Source organism: Athalia rosae, chromosome 2 (genome assembly GCF_917208135.1).
Source record: "Athalia rosae chromosome 2, iyAthRosa1.1, whole genome shotgun sequence".
Lineage (NCBI taxonomy): Eukaryota > Metazoa > Arthropoda > Insecta > Hymenoptera > Athaliidae > Athalia > Athalia rosae.
This window is the reverse complement of record NC_064027.1, coordinates 17,836,172-17,853,715: the sequence shown is the minus strand read 5'-3', so window position 1 is coordinate 17,853,715 and position 17,544 is coordinate 17,836,172. Positions and strand designations below refer to the sequence as shown.

General features: G+C 38.1%; 1 protein-coding gene across 7 annotated transcripts in view; it reads left to right on the top strand.

The window, feature by feature from the left end:
- The window catches only part of LOC105684940 (fasciclin-1), a 218,304-nt gene that overhangs the window by 192,394 nt on the left and 8,366 nt on the right, over window positions 1-17,544 (top strand). For 2 of the 7 annotated variants that reach the window (XM_025746527.2, XM_025746524.2), the window contains 7 exons: window positions 30-35; window positions 950-1,195; window positions 1,761-1,790; window positions 8,711-8,925; window positions 11,311-11,473; window positions 11,686-11,830; window positions 13,971-14,027. In XM_025746527.2, coding sequence (XP_025602312.2) covers window positions 30-35; window positions 950-1,195; window positions 1,761-1,790; window positions 8,711-8,925; window positions 11,311-11,473; window positions 11,686-11,830; window positions 13,971-14,027 — 862 coding nt within the window. The remainder of the gene's footprint in view (window positions 1-29; window positions 36-949; window positions 1,196-1,760; window positions 1,791-8,710; window positions 8,926-11,310; window positions 11,474-11,685; window positions 11,831-13,970; window positions 14,028-17,544) is intronic. The other 5 variants (XM_025746525.2, XM_025746528.2, XM_025746530.2 and 2 more) reach the window with 4 other exon arrangements.

Below are 17,544 nucleotides of genomic sequence, written 5' to 3'. Positions count from 1 at the left end.
GTCTCTATTGGATTCTGCATGTCGTTTAGGGCATCGTAAGTACTAACGGAACTCACAAAACTCACAAAACACCATCACAAATTCAGTACTCAAACAAATCGCGATAATTATTAGCGGAAGTTGGAGTATACTCAAATTTCCATCGTCAGCTCTTCTGATTATTTTTGTGCTCCGTCACGTGTGATACAAATTAGACTTCTAGACTGACGAATCTAGAAGTCAAATGTACGAATACGAGTAACTAGAATGTTTTTTCCTTTGTTTTTACCCAAAAAAACAAAAGAAAATCTTTTTACGAAATTCCGGTTTCTAGTTGTCGACCTAACTAATCGTACTCTTCTGACCCTATACATTGGAATACGAACATCTAATTATAATTTATAGCTAAATGGAAATTTTTCTAAAATTTTCGTTTGATTATTTTATTTCATCGTATACTCTTTGATAAATTAGTAGTAGATCTGTATCATATTTATTATGAATTAATCCTAATTAAATTAAATAATTGTGTAGTTAATGTTTTTCATATCGATCATCTCTTCTCAGTAACTTTAGTTACGTACGTTATCCTGTTTTACTATAATTCCATTTTCTTATGAGGTCCTGTTCATTCATTTAATTCGGTTTTCTATACCGTTAGTTTTGCCTCGTTAATTTTTTTTACGCTACTACTTTTACAATCGAACGAATTTAACGTCATTCGCATCGATAAGACTCTTCGAAAGAAACGGATTGAACGCATCTGTTTATCATCGTTTATCTCCTTTTGTCACCCGGTGCGAAGCAATTTGTTTCGTCGAAATGAGAGAATAATTTATGCAAATTAGAATCATACATTTGTTCGAATCGACAAACTTTGTCGAGTGGCGAATGACGTTGAGTTTCCAACGGTATTGAACCTTGAGGCCATAATCTAAATAAAACTCGTGTTTTTCATCGTTGTATTCAGGAAAAGGAGGATGGACCGGTCTACAAGTTTTACGAGGCTATTGTGGACGTCGGCGGAGACTTCTTGATCGACATCACCAAGCAACGACAAGTCACCCTCTTCGCGCCGAGCAACGCTGCCTGGGATGAACCCAGCCTGCGGCACATTCGACAAGACAAAAAACGAATGTTAGAAATACTGAAACTCCACTACGTCAAGGAACTACTGCCGCTCGAAAAAATCGTCAACAATAACAACAACCTCCAGGTTAGTAACAGTTAACAACAATTTTGTCAATTTTCAGATCAAAAAGCTCTAAATTGTATCGATGCACGTCAAAGCATAAGTTCGATATCGACAGATTTTTCAACGAAAAAGTTATTTTCGAAAAATTTTACAGCACTATACGAAAAAACTCACATCAGGGCTCATACCAAAAATTGAATGAAAAAATGAACATCAAAGCTGCGATTTTCAGATTGAAATTTTTTAAAAATAAAACTCATTGAACATAAAAGAGTTTTTATTTTTTTCGATTTCAATATTTCATCATATTTTTTGAACGCTTCCCTCGCAGGTAGCTCGTTGCAATTTCATAGAATTCAAGCCTTCCTTCTTTCCATAATGGCGTGTTGTGCTGAGAAAAAATTATAAACGTGGGTTAAAATATTGAACGAAACAATTTTCGTTCCACCATTTCCATTGAAACTAGCGTAATTTTGATGTTTTTTTGTCGTAAAAATTTAACGAAAGGCTATTCACGTTACACGACCACGTATAACTGTACGATACATAAAAAAACGCGTGTATAATAAATGAAAATTTTTTAAAGATTGCGAGGAACGGACGAAAACCTTGGGAGGTAACAAAGCAACTTACTATGTATACATATATGTCGTAGTTTTGTGCGCTGTTTGATCCTTTTTCAGGAAAAAATTTATATTTACCTGCACCCTTATTTTTCCTCCATCAGAATATCTTTCATTTTACAGACCTTTGAAAGACGCGCTCGAAAAAAAAATATCCCCTTTTTTCATTTTACGTTCATCAATTGCGCTTGAAACGCGCCTGAAGTGATGGTTTTAACAGTACATTACCTACACGTTAGAGCCCCGTTGGGGGGTAGAAAAAATCTTTCCTTTTTTTCTGACCGAAAATAATGGTAGAATTTTCTCTGCCTTTTTCCGCCGTGGAAAATAAATACTAATAAAACATCCCCTTCTCACTTCAATGATATAGCTGCGATGTTTTATTCGGTTACCCATTTCCTGTAAAGTGAGCGATTCGAAGATGCGAATATTTTTCATTTACCTGTGGATCGTTTGATCAAGATTTGAACCGCGTCTTCGTGCATTTGGATTACGGAGATATCAGATATCTTCTCAAACATGAAGTAGTTGGCACATTTTCAGTGAAACGGATATCAAAACTGAAATTTATTCAAGACAGCTGCTCGAATAATTCTGGATAATAATTAATGAACGGTTGTTGGATAATTATTTCCAAGATTCTCGCAACCTATTTCTGCGAATATTCTCGACGGCACGAACACGATGCGTATATACTCCCGTTTATCTGTGTGGGTAAGAGTACACTCAACGGTTTCTGGTTCTGACGCGAAAACTTCGAAACAATGTCGATGTTCCGAACGTTAAATAGCAGCTGTTGTCTGTGAAAATAGCTATTCTCCGTCTACATACATACCGCATGTAATATCTGTTTGTGTGTACTATAGCGCGACAATATCCTAATTGAATAGCGCTACTCAAACTCTTCAACTCCCAACGTAATTTCAATTAGTCTGGCGCCGCACCTCCTCCAATAATTTTCTACAAAATACTCCCCACATACGCGTATTAAGAGCTTCGCAAGCTCCCTAAGGAGGGGCAAGTTTTCATGCCAATCCGTGCCGTTCTCTGTATTTTTTTCGATAGAAAGTAAAAAAAAGAACTTGGCATGTAATGGATCGAGCTAATATGCAGTTAAAATATTCATCCGCTAGGAGGCGCCGTAGTGGGATAACCATCTTCCCGGATAATAACGCCTTGATTATAGCCAGGATGATTAAACTCGTCACTAATTTCAAACACGAGAATTTAGGACGCGAAATCTTACGGCCGTACCTCTCGACTGTAGAGTACTACGGGATAAAAGGTACAATAATTTTACCGGTTGTATTTAACTTTCGTTAGAGACTAAAAATTAATTATTTTTTTTTACACGGTGACAATGCCCTGTGATCTTCTTCGTGAGAAGCAATGGATCCGAAATACATACATATAACGAAACATCAAAGTTTCACCCGCGGAGAACGCAGGCATTCCTAGTACGTATGAGCCCGAAGTGATTTTTCTCACGATTGAGCGGTAAATGGAGCTGAAAATTTGCACTTTGTTGTTTTCGCGATCGAGATCGAGACGCCGAAAACATGGGCTTTGCGTGAACCGCGTTCAATATTCCGCAGTCCCTATCAATTTTTAGCATAAGAAACGAAAGAACTTCCGAACGTTAAGTGCGACGGAATCCCGCACCCACCGCGCCGCTGAAACTACCGGCGGTTCGTGTAGTAACATCGAAGTAGCGGGTAATATCGTTGAAATTAACGGATATTATTATAGTAACAATTTCCGAGTTACTCAACTTTGCGACTTGCGAGCATAATAACAGAACCTGGTCGAAACTCTTGGAACTCTAGATAAACCCGGGCAGGCGGGATACCGGATTTTGATGTGGTCTTGCAAACGATCAGCGTTGAGCGCAGCCTGAGATTTCGAAACGGATGAAAATTTTTGTAGCAAATTTTCCTACGCATAAGAGTGCGTATACGATACCGTGGGTACAGACCTACCGAAAGAACCAGGGATCAGACTGTCGCTGATTCGATTCGCCTCGAATATGTGCAATCCATATCATTCTTTCTATTACGACCTCCGGTTCGACGTTACCTTGAAAAAAAAAAAACACTCGCGGTCATTTGAAAGACGAACTCGAAATCCGACGAAACGGTTACCATTATCGCCTTATGTGCGGTGTGAAACGATGAGTTATGTAACCTGGGAAATATAACATGTGCGTACGTACGTACATACGTCATAACACGTATATGAAAAAAAAGGATATATATAAACGAAAATTGGCCGGGGGGGAGGGGGAGGGGGGCAGACGTATAAAAAGCCAATCAGGTCCCACGTGGAAGATATTCGATATTGGGGTAATTAGAAACGAATATAGTGAGTGCAATATCGCGCAGCTGTGGGACGTAATCTATAGATCAATCTGAGTGAGGATAATTCAAAAGTAATCATGAACGACGAAAAAAGCGAAATGCCGGGGACGTACCTAGTAAGAAAATTGAATAAGACAAAAGTAGTCGGTGAGTTCTTTGTCGTGAAATTTAAAAACTGCGACGACGATGGTATCGTTGATAAGTCAGGAGAAGGGGATAAAGCGAATTTTAATATAATTCAAAAACAATCATTGGTTCTGAATAGGAGACAAGAGAATAAACAAGCTCCCTTTCTTCTTTCCTTCCGAATCGTGCTTCTTTTGCTCTTTTTCTTCATCTGTTTAGTTTCTTTTTTTACGTCCCAGCCTTTCTTCTCTCAAAGTACAAAGATATCTACCTCGTATATCTACCGTTCTCCCGTTCCGCTGTTCGGGTTGATTAGATGATAATGAGCCTGGTAACTCGGAGACTCGGGAAACGAATTAAAGAAAATTAAAACAACCGTCTTTTTCAAACCTAAAAAACTCACGAGGGGAGTCTTCGTTTTGCGGAACTCTCCGGTCCGGAACTTTTATAATCCAATTCTCAAACCTGACAAAATTCTGCCTACCTCTAATCCGTGCGCGCAAGGCGAGGCGCAAGGTTTACGTAACGGTGTCCCACGTGAATTCGATCGTAGGGCCTGACCCTCGCCATTTTGAATTTAATTGAAACATCTTGTGATGATATTTATAAAACCTTCGAAACATCCCCAGATTGTTCGTTTCTTTTTCGTTCTCCATGCAACCAATTTTCAATTATACGATCATATAAAGTTTAAAAAAACAAACGCTTGTGAAAACTCCAAGGAAATTGAAAAAAAAACTTCAGAGTTTCAGAAGTTGACTTTATGTACTTCTGAAAAATTTCGAAAAACATTTTTTTTAGAATTACCAAGTTATTCATCTGACCGATCAGTTGATTTATCAAAGACTGATTTTCAACGACCAAAAATTATGAGAGTGCTAACCTAACCTGACGTAATCAATCATATAGAACGATCGGAATAAAGAATGAATTTCTCAGAATTTCCAAAAGCTGCGCTTTCTTAAAACTCCGACTAGCTGATCACTACGCTAGTAACTCAAGAACTGTTATACGAAGTAAAGACCGAAAAATCTGGGGCAGTTTTAATAAAGTAGTAGCTTACTGCTAGGTTAACGAAGGGTTGAACCCTGCCCGAATTCACATGGTTTTCCAACCTGCCATGTATGTAGACTCGTCGATGTATGATGTTACGTACATACGTGCTTTCATTGTAGGTTGAAGCTAACCAACGGCAAAACGCATAGACCCATCGAATATTGTCTGAAATATCAGCCCTGCAGTGACGTTATTATTTTTTTTTTTCACTACGTTTTTTTCTCGTTCGCGCATCAACTCAAAAATATTCGCCCAAAAAAAAATCGACGATATCGTATATCTCGCTCTCCGCGTTCAAAACTCCGACAGAATAATAACAATAATAGTGAAGGGAAACGAAAAAAGAGTTATATACGTAAAAAAATCAAATCATTTTCAACCCCTGTACGAAACGAAGCAAAAGAAAAAAAAGAAAATGCAAAATTCTGAAAAATTGTGACGTTGCTTGGCAACGATACCTGAAATAAACTAAAAATATGTGTTGGAATGTCATCCGAACTGCAATGTGCAGTGTATATATTGTACAACTAACACATGAAAGGGTATTGCTGTTATATTTTGATAAAACTGATAAATTTAGTTGTCTATAACAATTGATACCGACGTGCTTAATCGAGCGTGTATCACTTGTTTTGCGGATTTAGCCTTTCATATATACGGTACTCATAAACTGCACGCGGCTATCGTCGATTGGTTGAACGTGGATTATTGAAAAATCGTAAACAATGCGCAATGCCTGAAATCAATTGCCAAAAATACCTCGTAAATCCGCGGTGTGGGTTATCAATTCGTAATGAATTATGGAGGAGGTTCCATTACTAATATCTTTGAACTGGAATCGGACGTCAATCAAACGCGTATCGCAATCACGCGCTAAATTACTCGAGTTCATCATCCTGGCTACTAATAATTATATCCCCTTTGTTAGCGACAATTAGTACCTCTGACGCCTAATCAGAGCGACCGCGACGCGGTGCCGATGCGCCGTGTTTACTGAATAATGAGACCGACGGCATAAATCGAAAATATAATCAGAGTTTCTGTCCGTCCTACCGCCTGTTCCAGGGTGCGGTATTTGACAAATCACCGTTAGTATCTATGCTAAAATTTCGAATTTTATGGTAATATATGTACACAGATTTAATCAACGTTTGGTCCGTTCATTATCATTTCGTACTCCGTGTTCAAATTTGAACCTTCTTGAATGTTCGATGATTTATTCGCGTCGATAGTGCGCGTTTGCTTGATCGAGTAGAATCAATATTAATATCGATTTCCATCATCATCGTACCTCGATAACGAACGCGAGAATTTGTACCAATTGCGAATCATTCGTCGACTTGACCTTTTGTCCGAAGAAGAAGGATCGGGTTTCGCCCGAACAAAAATGGCGGATAGCCGAAGTTTTCGAAGTTCGTATTTCTTCTAGAAAGAAACGAAACCTCCGACCGACAATGGCCCTGAAAATATTTGACCAGCCCATTCGAAGGTCATCGCCCTTAACATTTTTTTTTTCACCTGTTTAGTTTAATTGAATTTTGCATCGTCTTGCTGCGTGCGTTGTTCGCTTTCGTTACGAAAATTAAACTCGATTGATAAATTCGTCGAAAATGAAAATTTGAATTCAATGCATAAATTACAGAAAGCTATAAGCTTCCAGCAGCTCTCGAGATAATTAGACGTAACGTCCAATTAGCACCGTAATACTCTGCGGTGCGTTACATGTCGCTGTAGTTTAATGGCACATTGAAACACATTTAGCGCTGCACATGCGATTAGCTATTCCACCTAAACACAGGGCCGCATCTAGTGCGCACTGCAACGCACTCCATTAGATTTCCTATACGTGATCGGTCCTCCTTCATCGTCGCGTTCCGTTTAGTATTTACTTCACACAACCTGGCTATCGTCTGTTTCCGTCGTACCTGTGGGGACGAAAAAAATCTCATTTCCGATCACTGAGTATTTTTTGTCCGCATAAGATGTTGAGCGGGGATTTAATTCCCACGAAAATAAACAGGAAATCGACTCGATAAAGATTCCAATCTCCATCAATGTCTCCTATATCAATTTTTCTGTAATATCAGTATCTCCCCTCATACGTCAGTTCAAAATCGCTACCGTCATTTTTTTTTATAATATTTCGCTCGGTATTTCAATAACGGAATGCTCAGATAGAGGGCATCTCATTGTACTATGAAGAACGATTCGCCAGACCGGAGTATACTTGTTTGTTACCGTTTATTTTATTCTCTTCTTTTTTTTTTTTTTGCGAAGTCACGAAAAAGTATAGATTATGGAATTTGATTTTCAATTGAAATTGTATCGCACGAAACGCGAATAAAATTCGCTCAAGCCGGGGCGGGGGGTCCCGATCAGTACCAGTCACTGTACAGGGCTATCGATTTTCTGTAATTTCTGAAGTATTCGTATAATTGCCTCATTATTCTTCGATGCCGGTAATATATTTCCGTAAATAAAATATGCAGAGTAACAGATAAGATTCTGATATAAATTTGGTTTAATTAAATCTTTTGATACCGAAGGAACATCGTCATAAGGCTCATTAATCACCGCCTGATGCTCGATGTGGATTATTTTTAATTGACTAATCGATGGGCCGATTAATTAAAACAAAGAAAAAAAACCGATTCGCAGCGTTGAAAAAAAAAACGAATAATATAATAGAGTTCATCAGTTCATCGATCCCTCGAGCTGTAACTGCAATCTTATTCACCCAGCTGCCATAAATTTGAAGTAATGCATCCAATTTATATTCGTGACACTCATTGTCAGACACCTTCGTGTCTATCCAGTTGAGAGAGCAGATATCCTACCCATATTATCTCATCAGCATTTCAAGGGCTGTGCGCCGGGTGGGTGGCTGTCGGGGTGGAATGACTCTGGCGAAACATAAAGCATGCATAAAACACGTAACGTAAAGCACACACCCGTAATAAATTAACATAGTTCCATGGTTTAGAGAGCAATGCAAATCTGTACAGCTCTCTCGCCCTCAGGATTCGCAACTATTTTCTCGCTACTAGAGGCACCGAGCACTCTAAAAAAAGATTTTGTAATTCTAAAATACATCCGTCGAAGATCTTCTTTAAATTTCTTCTAGCCCCCGTCATTCTTGATCATACGTAAAACCTTTCGCATTTTCATCTGATTGTGAGAATGAATCAAATGAAGAAAAAAAAGTATAGATGCAACAAGATTATTTTTTTCCTCCTCAGCGCTACTAATCGAACTGAATAGATTACAAATTTTTGGTTGCTCCGCTGGCACAATTTTTAGTTTCGTTGCATAAAATCGTTACAATTATTTAACCCACGCGAACCTTTATAACCATGAACATTTCATTATTTCAGGTGCCGACGGCGGCCGAACGAAAGAGTCTTTACTTCAATATAATTCAAGGACCAAATGGCAACGAGACACTTACCGTAGAAGGTGGCGGTGTCAACGCAACAGTGATTACTCCGAATATCGCGGCCACAAATGGAATCCTTCACATAATCGACAGAGTCCTTGGAGTCCCCTACACGACTGTTCAAGAAAAATTGAGAACCGATCCCATGCTGAAGTGAGCATTCAAGTCTTTGAGGTTTTACGGTATTACACGTTGAAAGACTGATTTTTCGCTCGGAATATGAACAAGACCTACATGAACGTAACTGTTGACTACCTAAATTATTGATTATTTTCTTGTTGTACAACAAGCTGCGTTTACCGAGCAAGAATTCTTGTTGCCTAGATTTTTCATGTGATAGCCAGACTTTAATGAAAACAGAACGGGACAAATCTCATTAGAATTATCTCAAGAGATGATCTCGTAAAAATTATCCCAAGACTTTTCTAGGGATTTTTTATCTAGAAGTTGTACGTGAAAGAAAAGAAAAGAAAAAAAGACCAATTAATATATCTTCAGAAGTAGAACGCTTTAAGAATTTTACTTGAACTTTTCACCTCGAAGTGAATTACGGTAGAGCAAACCGTTGAGGGGGTTAAAATGGCGCTGTATATGGCGATGAAAGAAAATAAAGAAAAAAACATTGTACATGTGAGCAAAAAACATGAAAGAAAAACAGAAGTATACAACGGATATCTCAACGAACTCTGATAAAGAAGGGGTTTCACTATACTTGGGTGGTAAAAGAATTAGTGATTGTTTTTTGGTAGGATATAAAAACGAGAAACTCTACCTCGACTACACTCGACATATGTTGTTCATTATTTTTTGAACCCTTTGAATGCGTCAGAGGTATAAAATTACTTTGTTATTTGAGCGTACGGTACGCGGATGGTAAAATTGAACTGTGAAACTCTCACCCTTATATCGTATCCGCGTACCTTGAAAAAAGGGCAGATTGTCTCGTTTAAGAATGAAGATTACAGGGAACAACGCCGCGTAAGGTTCCCAGCTTTAATTTCGAGCTGGCTTCATTTTCACGCTAATCCTGGGACAACCGTGGATCCATGAATCCGTATTTTTAACGTAAAGCCTTTCCACACCTTCGGAATTCGGAGATCCAGAACTTACGGCGTACTAATCGTACCATTTTTCATCAATTCATTTTCACCTCGGATAGACGGCGAGTGGCGGAGGAGAGGGAAATAACTTTTCGATCAGTTGCTCTTGGAATTATACGAACGAGTTCAAGCGTTAATTATTGTCACAAGCGATATGGTAGATAAGATGAGAAAGTTGAGACGGAATGGGCAACGCGATCGGGTCGGATTCCATAATTTTCCAAAGCGATTGCGAATTCGATTAGGAGTTCGGACTCCTTCGACACGCAATGGGGATAAGAAACTGGATTTTTCGATCTTGCTCGAGGAGGATCCTTGGTCACCTATTCTCGTAGATGTTTCTTGGGGGGTTGTTGAATTAGGTGTATTATATAGGGAGATGGTAAACGTGAAATTGTTGGGTGGAAATTATCCCATGAATCGGCGTATCACGTATACCCAAACCCGATGGTAGTTTCATTACGATAATAGCCATTAGGTCGACCCCATATAACGCGGTGACCACGTATCTCTGCCATCTATCAGCCAGCAATACGTTAGCTACGAGCATACCGAGTAGAAACTACGGGTTGCGTGTTATAAATTTAATGCCATTACCTCGTTTATACGATACGCGCGGATGGCTCCCGCTCGATATTATGTGCGATAGATGGAATAATGACGTCAGCATTCCATCACTCCCCTAAGCATCTGAACCACGCACAACTATAATTCACGTATACGTCTTATTGGATCGAAAGAATATTTAAGATTATTCGTAATTTTTTATTCACCTCGAAAAGATGAGCGAAAACGGGCTATTTTATTGGACCGACTGAATTGAAATGGAAAAGAAAAACCTGTTAGCTCAAAATCGAGAAATTTTCTAAAATAGTGTTCAGAGGAGAACAATATCTTGGAGTTGCAATCCGGTTCGAATGAAACCATTACTGATATAGTAGAACAAACCCGAAATGAAATCAGGCGGCACGTAAGCTGCAGGATAACAGCTGCGAACGCGTATATCATATTTTCAATATTTGCAGAAGTTATGTGCCCACAATCAATGATTCGAAATTTATTTATCGCGCTTGACTTACACGCGATATTTACGATGAAAAATGAACTAAATAAATCGGAATTGGAAACCCCAAAAAAGACGAGAATGAAAGTATATCGCAAATAATTGCTCAATCATTTTTCGACGCGTGCAACGTCAGCTCGAACCAAAAAACTCCATTTGGATATTCTCCAGCGAGCGAAATAATCGGTATACATGCACCGACCGCAAAATGAACAGTGAATATGACTGACCGCTACGAGTAACGTCAATCAATCTTTCGGATTAAGCAATCGGCGTACCCCGTACCCCAAAATTTGTGTTATACCAGCTCTGTGTTTCTGTGTCAGAGCAATTCCTTTCATTCGAATGTTCAAATGTTTTGTTTTTATTTTACAGTTCCACCTATTTCCTGGGTCAGCGCACAGGTTTCAACAACCAACTGAACGACACCAGAAAACGTTTCACTTACTTTGTACCCCGTGACTCCGCTTGGCAGGCAGCCGAAATCCAATATCCTTCCACCTACAAGAAGCTGTTTATGCCCGAATTCGCTTACCACGTAAGACCAGAACCGCTCGATTTCTATATTTTTTTTCTTCTTGTTCTTTTCAATTTCAGTCTTTCTGTAAAGACAATCCCGCTATACACATATACCTATACATATGCCGTCTGCACGGACAATAGATAAATAATAGAATCAGTATTGTGTTATACAGACGACGAGAAAAAAAAGAGCAAATAAAATTACAATCCTATTTGTTTCATTTTCAGGCTGAACAAATATTGCAACGACACCTGGTGATAGCCGAACAAGCTTACACGATGGCGAAGCTCAAAGAAATGCACTTCAACGATACCATAATTTTACCCACAGTGAGGGACACTCTGAAACTTCGTGTTAAAGAAACTGGCGACAGTAAGTACATAAAATAAACGTTCACATTCCGGAAATATCCATTCCACTTTCCACAGGCACACGTTTGCAATAGAATTGGCCGCCCTCGAAACTAGAACTTTGGTGAAACTTTGACGTTGTCATAATCGTTTAGTCGTTAGCGCTTGTTTACAAACTTTTTAACGTGAGCCTGAAGCCTATTTCTCACATCTTTGGCGTATAGGTTGCCGCGCAAAACTTTCTGCTATGAATCAAATCGCGTTTCACATCCATTCAAATACGATTATCTTGTTACATTATTTCGATATTTACCTGTACGTAACATACATAATACATCAGTTATCCGCGCGTTAATGAAACGGAAAAATAAGGCGGAAATGGAATAAAGAAATTCAAAGTTCTATCCGAGTAAGGCGTACGAAGGAGAAAAGAATCGTGGCGTCATGCGCCAATACATTATTAAGGCGAAAAAAACAAGAACGAGACGTGGAAAAACGTACTTCAAACAAGTATCAAAAAGTTCGAGTAACTTTATACGTGGAAGTTTTTAATAGGATCATGGGAGGCGCTAAGTTTTTTTTTTTCTATTTTTTTAGACTTTTTTTTAAATCTACTTTTTCAAACTGCCCTATCTTTCATCGTTCTTCAAAGTCTATATGTATAAATCATCTCGCCCAGAGTATTGAAATTTTTGGAGAATTCAATTCTGAAAATCGATATTGAGAAAAAGACGTCGCGCTTTTCTCATACTTGGGCGTTGTTATTTATCTGGCTAGTGATCTGAAACGTGGTAAAGGAATATCTCTGATGAGATTCTGAGGAGTTGAAAGAAGAAAGAAAGATATCCCAGCTCTCGCAAGACATTCTATACAGTGAATAAAAAAAAAAAAAAAGTAATAAAAATGAAAAATTCAGATCGTCTTACCCGAATTGAAAAAATTGGTTGTACATATACAGTGTACATGTTGGCAAATGCAAAGAACAACCAGACGCCTGATCTGGGGAGCACCGATTCAATAATCCAACGAATCCTCTAACGCGTACCCCATAATCTGAGGAAACTCCCATGGAGTTACCGCGGATTACTTGCGTCAGCCCTGCGTTTGCCGGGCTGGATATATACGGTGACATGTCCATTTATTCCCTTCGCTACCGCGAGTTTTCATCTTTACAGTAAAAATCTCTTGTACATACGTATGTACATACGTATGTACAAGCATCATACATGTATAAAGGGTGAGGCATTTATTTTAAGACACCGGAATATGCGTTAAAAATGGGTTTCTATTTAATAAACCTTCACTGACCTTGAAATAACCTTGAACGCATCAACCAAATGAAAAATAAGTAATGCTGTTACGTTTCCCCTTGGAAGCCAAATATCTTTTGCATAAACGATTTTTTCGGAAAACCGTCTAGTGGGCGAGATATTCAGGTGTCTCACGATGAATGCCCCACCCTGTATTTTCCAAGTACTTTCAACTCCCCTTACTTTTCATCTCATCTCTTCCTCGGTCTTTGTCGTGATCCTTTTTAACTGGTTCCCATGCAGCGAGGCACCCTTATCGTACTACCATGCACTCTCTTTCTGATCCATTATATTGACCAAATACTTCCCTTCTGCTCCGTAACATCAAAGTACGGAAAAAAGCAATCCTCTGTTAACACAAGTACATTTAGCGTCACGGAAGCTGCGATGATATATTCATAGAAATAATTGTGTATTGGTATAATAATAACCACCCCGAGGGAAACGGGGGTATATTGTGAGCTGAAATTTGCAAATAAAAATGGGTAGATAGGTCGTTTGATGGATTTAAACGAATAAGATACGGCAGAGGCGGTTTTTGCTGCCTTCCCCACATATACAGGTATACTACCTAATACACGCGATCCGTATTAATAATACTATCCATATATATGTATGTATTATATATTTGCCATATACAGTACCGATCCCGCAAATCCTCTCTTTGACCTACTGCGGCTATCCGCCTTTCCTCGATCATAATATCTTTCATGTCGTATTCGTTTGACCAGTGAGCGAGAAAATGAAAAACGTAATTTAGAAAAAAAAAAAAAAAAATGTACCCGACATTCTAGATTTCTAGGGATGCGATTGAAGTTTTCATTTTAATAAAATATCTGTGTATTGTGTTAGACGTCGATGACGAAGGCGAGGAGTATGACGAGAACGCAATACGTCCAGGCCGACCCGGTGAGTCAGTTATAGAAACTGCTGTGTTTGTATTTGTGGTGTCTGCAGAGTTACTTTTTAGTCAGCCAAAATATATTAATACACGAATAAATACGTTCTATATGCGCGCATACGTGTACTGCTTTTTTTTTTTTTATCATAATAAAGGTAAACATGTTGACACGCAACGCAAATACTATTGTCATATCACAAATCATTTTTGGATAAAGTACTGCAAAAACTAACGATTTTTGTGTACCTGTGTTCTATATGTGATTGTATACATCCGTTTATTCTCGCACTTCCGATGTACTTCACGCGTGATATATTAGGGGCGTTCCACGCCAAATCGAATGGTTTGAAAATGATTTTTTTTTGATCCCCCAAATTTCGTGATATGTTTTAGTACCCCTAAAAATAGCCACCCTAGTAAATTTTGAAATTCTTCTCAATACTCGTTCAAAAGATACAAAATACAAGAAAAAATATTTCAAGTTGTTTTGACAAAGAATTTTGACATTGAAAATTTAAACCGAGTTTTCAAAAATTTTTATATCCTTCGATTTTTTTCCATATTTTTTATTCCAAACTGATTTATGGAAAAATGTTTTTTTTTCAATTTTCAAAAATCGCAAATAAATAGTAGTTCTGGATATCCCATTACCGAACCGTGTTTGAAAATTGAGGTATTAATAGAAGTTTGGAATAAAAAATTCAAAAAAAAAATCGAAGGATGTAAACATTTTTGAAAACTCGATTTGAATTTTCAAATTCAAAATTCTTTATCAAAAAAACTTGAAATATTTTTTGTGTATTTCTCCTATAAAGGCCATCCAAAAACGAAAATTTTCAAGAAAAATAGTTCGAATTTGGACCATTTTTGAAAAAGTTATGACCAAAAAACTAAAAAAAAATGCGATATCTTTTGAAAATTCGATATCTTTTGAACGAGCTTTCGGAAAATTTTCAAAATTCACCAAGAAAGCTATTTTTAGGGGTACTAAAACATATCAACAAATTGAGGGAATTAGGAAAAAAATTCACTCCGTCCGATTCGATGTGAAGTGCCCCATTGATATCAGTATTTAACATAGGTCACGCTAGACTGCTCACTTCACACACATCTTTTACTTTTAATATTATCACAGTAACGTGCAGTAACGTAATACATATTGAGAAATTCTGGAAACTCGCACACATCTATAGATAGCATGATATAAATCATGCTTAAAGCCAGGACGAGAAAAAAATCGAGTTGGAACAAAATTCAATAGATTTTGGATATGCGATTATCCATGCACTTGATGCTAGAATTGAAGTGGTGCTTCTACATGGAAGTTGAAACCGTTCCATACTCTGATTAATTCGATGGGTCCATATTATCACAACAACTGACATTTGAGCAGAATTGTATTTGTGAACAACAAGTGATCAAAAAAAAAAAGGTTGTATTTCCGTGCATAGATTCCTGTAGTGCCAATGAACTTTATATTACCTTTGAAAATTGGCGCGGATATTATAGTGATATACATAAATTTCAGAGTACTTTGAAAACGTTGGAAAAAATCGAATTTAACGCTAGTTAGTACGACGTATAACAGCAATTGTTTTTCGTGTTTAGTCAGCTTTCTATTAATTAATTTAAGTACATCTTTTGACATACACGATTGTTCCTTTGTAAATTCATAGGTATAATTGAACAAAGTAATAATTGTTGAATATTATTGAATGTCTACGGCGAAGCTTGCTTGACTACTCTTTGTGATTCATTGAACCCGGTTTAGATCAAACGATCGAAGTTCCATGAACGATAACTTTCCCGACATCTCCACTCCACGCTTCTATACAGTAATAGTAATTCACGTTGTCGCTAGAACCATTCAAAATGAAGGACGATTGAATATCCCATGGAGGGAAAAACAAAAAAATAAAATCGTCCATTCATCTAAATCATTTCATACCACGAACTCTGGTCTTGTTCTGCATTTTTGAATCCAGGTCTCATATTTGCGGTTGAGCCAAGAAAGTGCTTTGCATCAAGTAACATCCCACGCGTACGAAATAGACCGTTATACATTCAATGCTCTCGGTTTCATATCGTATTATACGTAATTGCATGCATAACGGTTAAAAAAATCTTATAATCTAACGGCATGCAGTTTAAGAAAAGCCATTCGAGTTCACATTGTCAAGATTCTAGTCACTTGCACAAAGTCCCCATCTCCCCCAACATTTTAATAACCTAGTGACAAGATAAGCTCACTCTCTGTGAACTCGGACTTTTCTCCAACCATCGGAGCTCCATGTCGGAGAACATTGTTCTCGTTTCTTCGTTATTATTATAATCACGATACCGTAATACCCTATACCACACTCTTCCATATACCTGTACATCCATGATATGCGGGTGTCTTTTGTTCTTGAAAATCATATCGCAAATCTACGCGAGGCAGCTTCAAATATCCCCCAAGTTACACATACATATGTATGTTAAATGTTCACATATTATTACAGAAGTAAAACAAAGAAGATTAACGACCATTCACCTAAACTTATGTGGTGCGTAAAATGTTGAAAAAATCCTCGCCGCGGAATGCAGAAGTATTAACTGCCGTTGGTAACACGCGGAGATAATATCTGATATGGAGATACTGGTAAATCGAATTGTACCAACGATAAGATGGTCTGGTCCATCCGCCAGCTGGTGTAATACTAACTGTAAAATTGAAAGCTCTGTAATCCCGAATATCTACCTACATTGGCCGGGCTATAACCCTGACGTTCTATTAGCATTAAATGGTATATCTGAACAACCTACACCAGTCAAATGCATATCGCGCGTATGGTTTGCGAGCGCAAAATTCCGATATTAACGATCGCATAAATTTCCTATTTATCGTCGTTTTACCCAGGACTAGTAGTAATTCTTGACTGTATCGCGCTAATAATAATTCACATCGTTCCACCGCTGTTCATGACACTTTTTAAATCACAGTTCTGCACATGTATCTTACACGCATACGTATGTACGTTCGTGTACACGATCGATTCACTGGCAGATTGGGATATTATCACGTTTAAACTTGATGCAAAATATGTACAATGTATATACAGTTATGTACAATTAACCTTTGGATTGTCGGGCTTGTTTTTAACTGGAAATGTGCACTTCTACTGCAGCCCAATGACCGTATTTGATATGTGTCGGTCATGGGGTGGCCCGGCCGTCTGAAGGTCAATTCTAAAACCGTAACACGTAGAAATTTGTGTGCACACTTGAAACTAGTTCAGCAAAAGACAATTTATCTAAGAAACTCAAGGTGATTCATTAATCACCCTTTCAACCACCATTTAAATGCAAATTCGTTGATTACTCGCTGTACTAATTGCTGCGTGCTATCTTATGCTGGATTGGTCGACGTCGCGGCACAGTTATCTCGCGATAATATACATGTTGTATAATCTTATGGAAATAATTTGCTTCCTTTTTTTTCTTTATCACGTGCCTGTTACCATCGCGGCATCGCACCGCTAGACG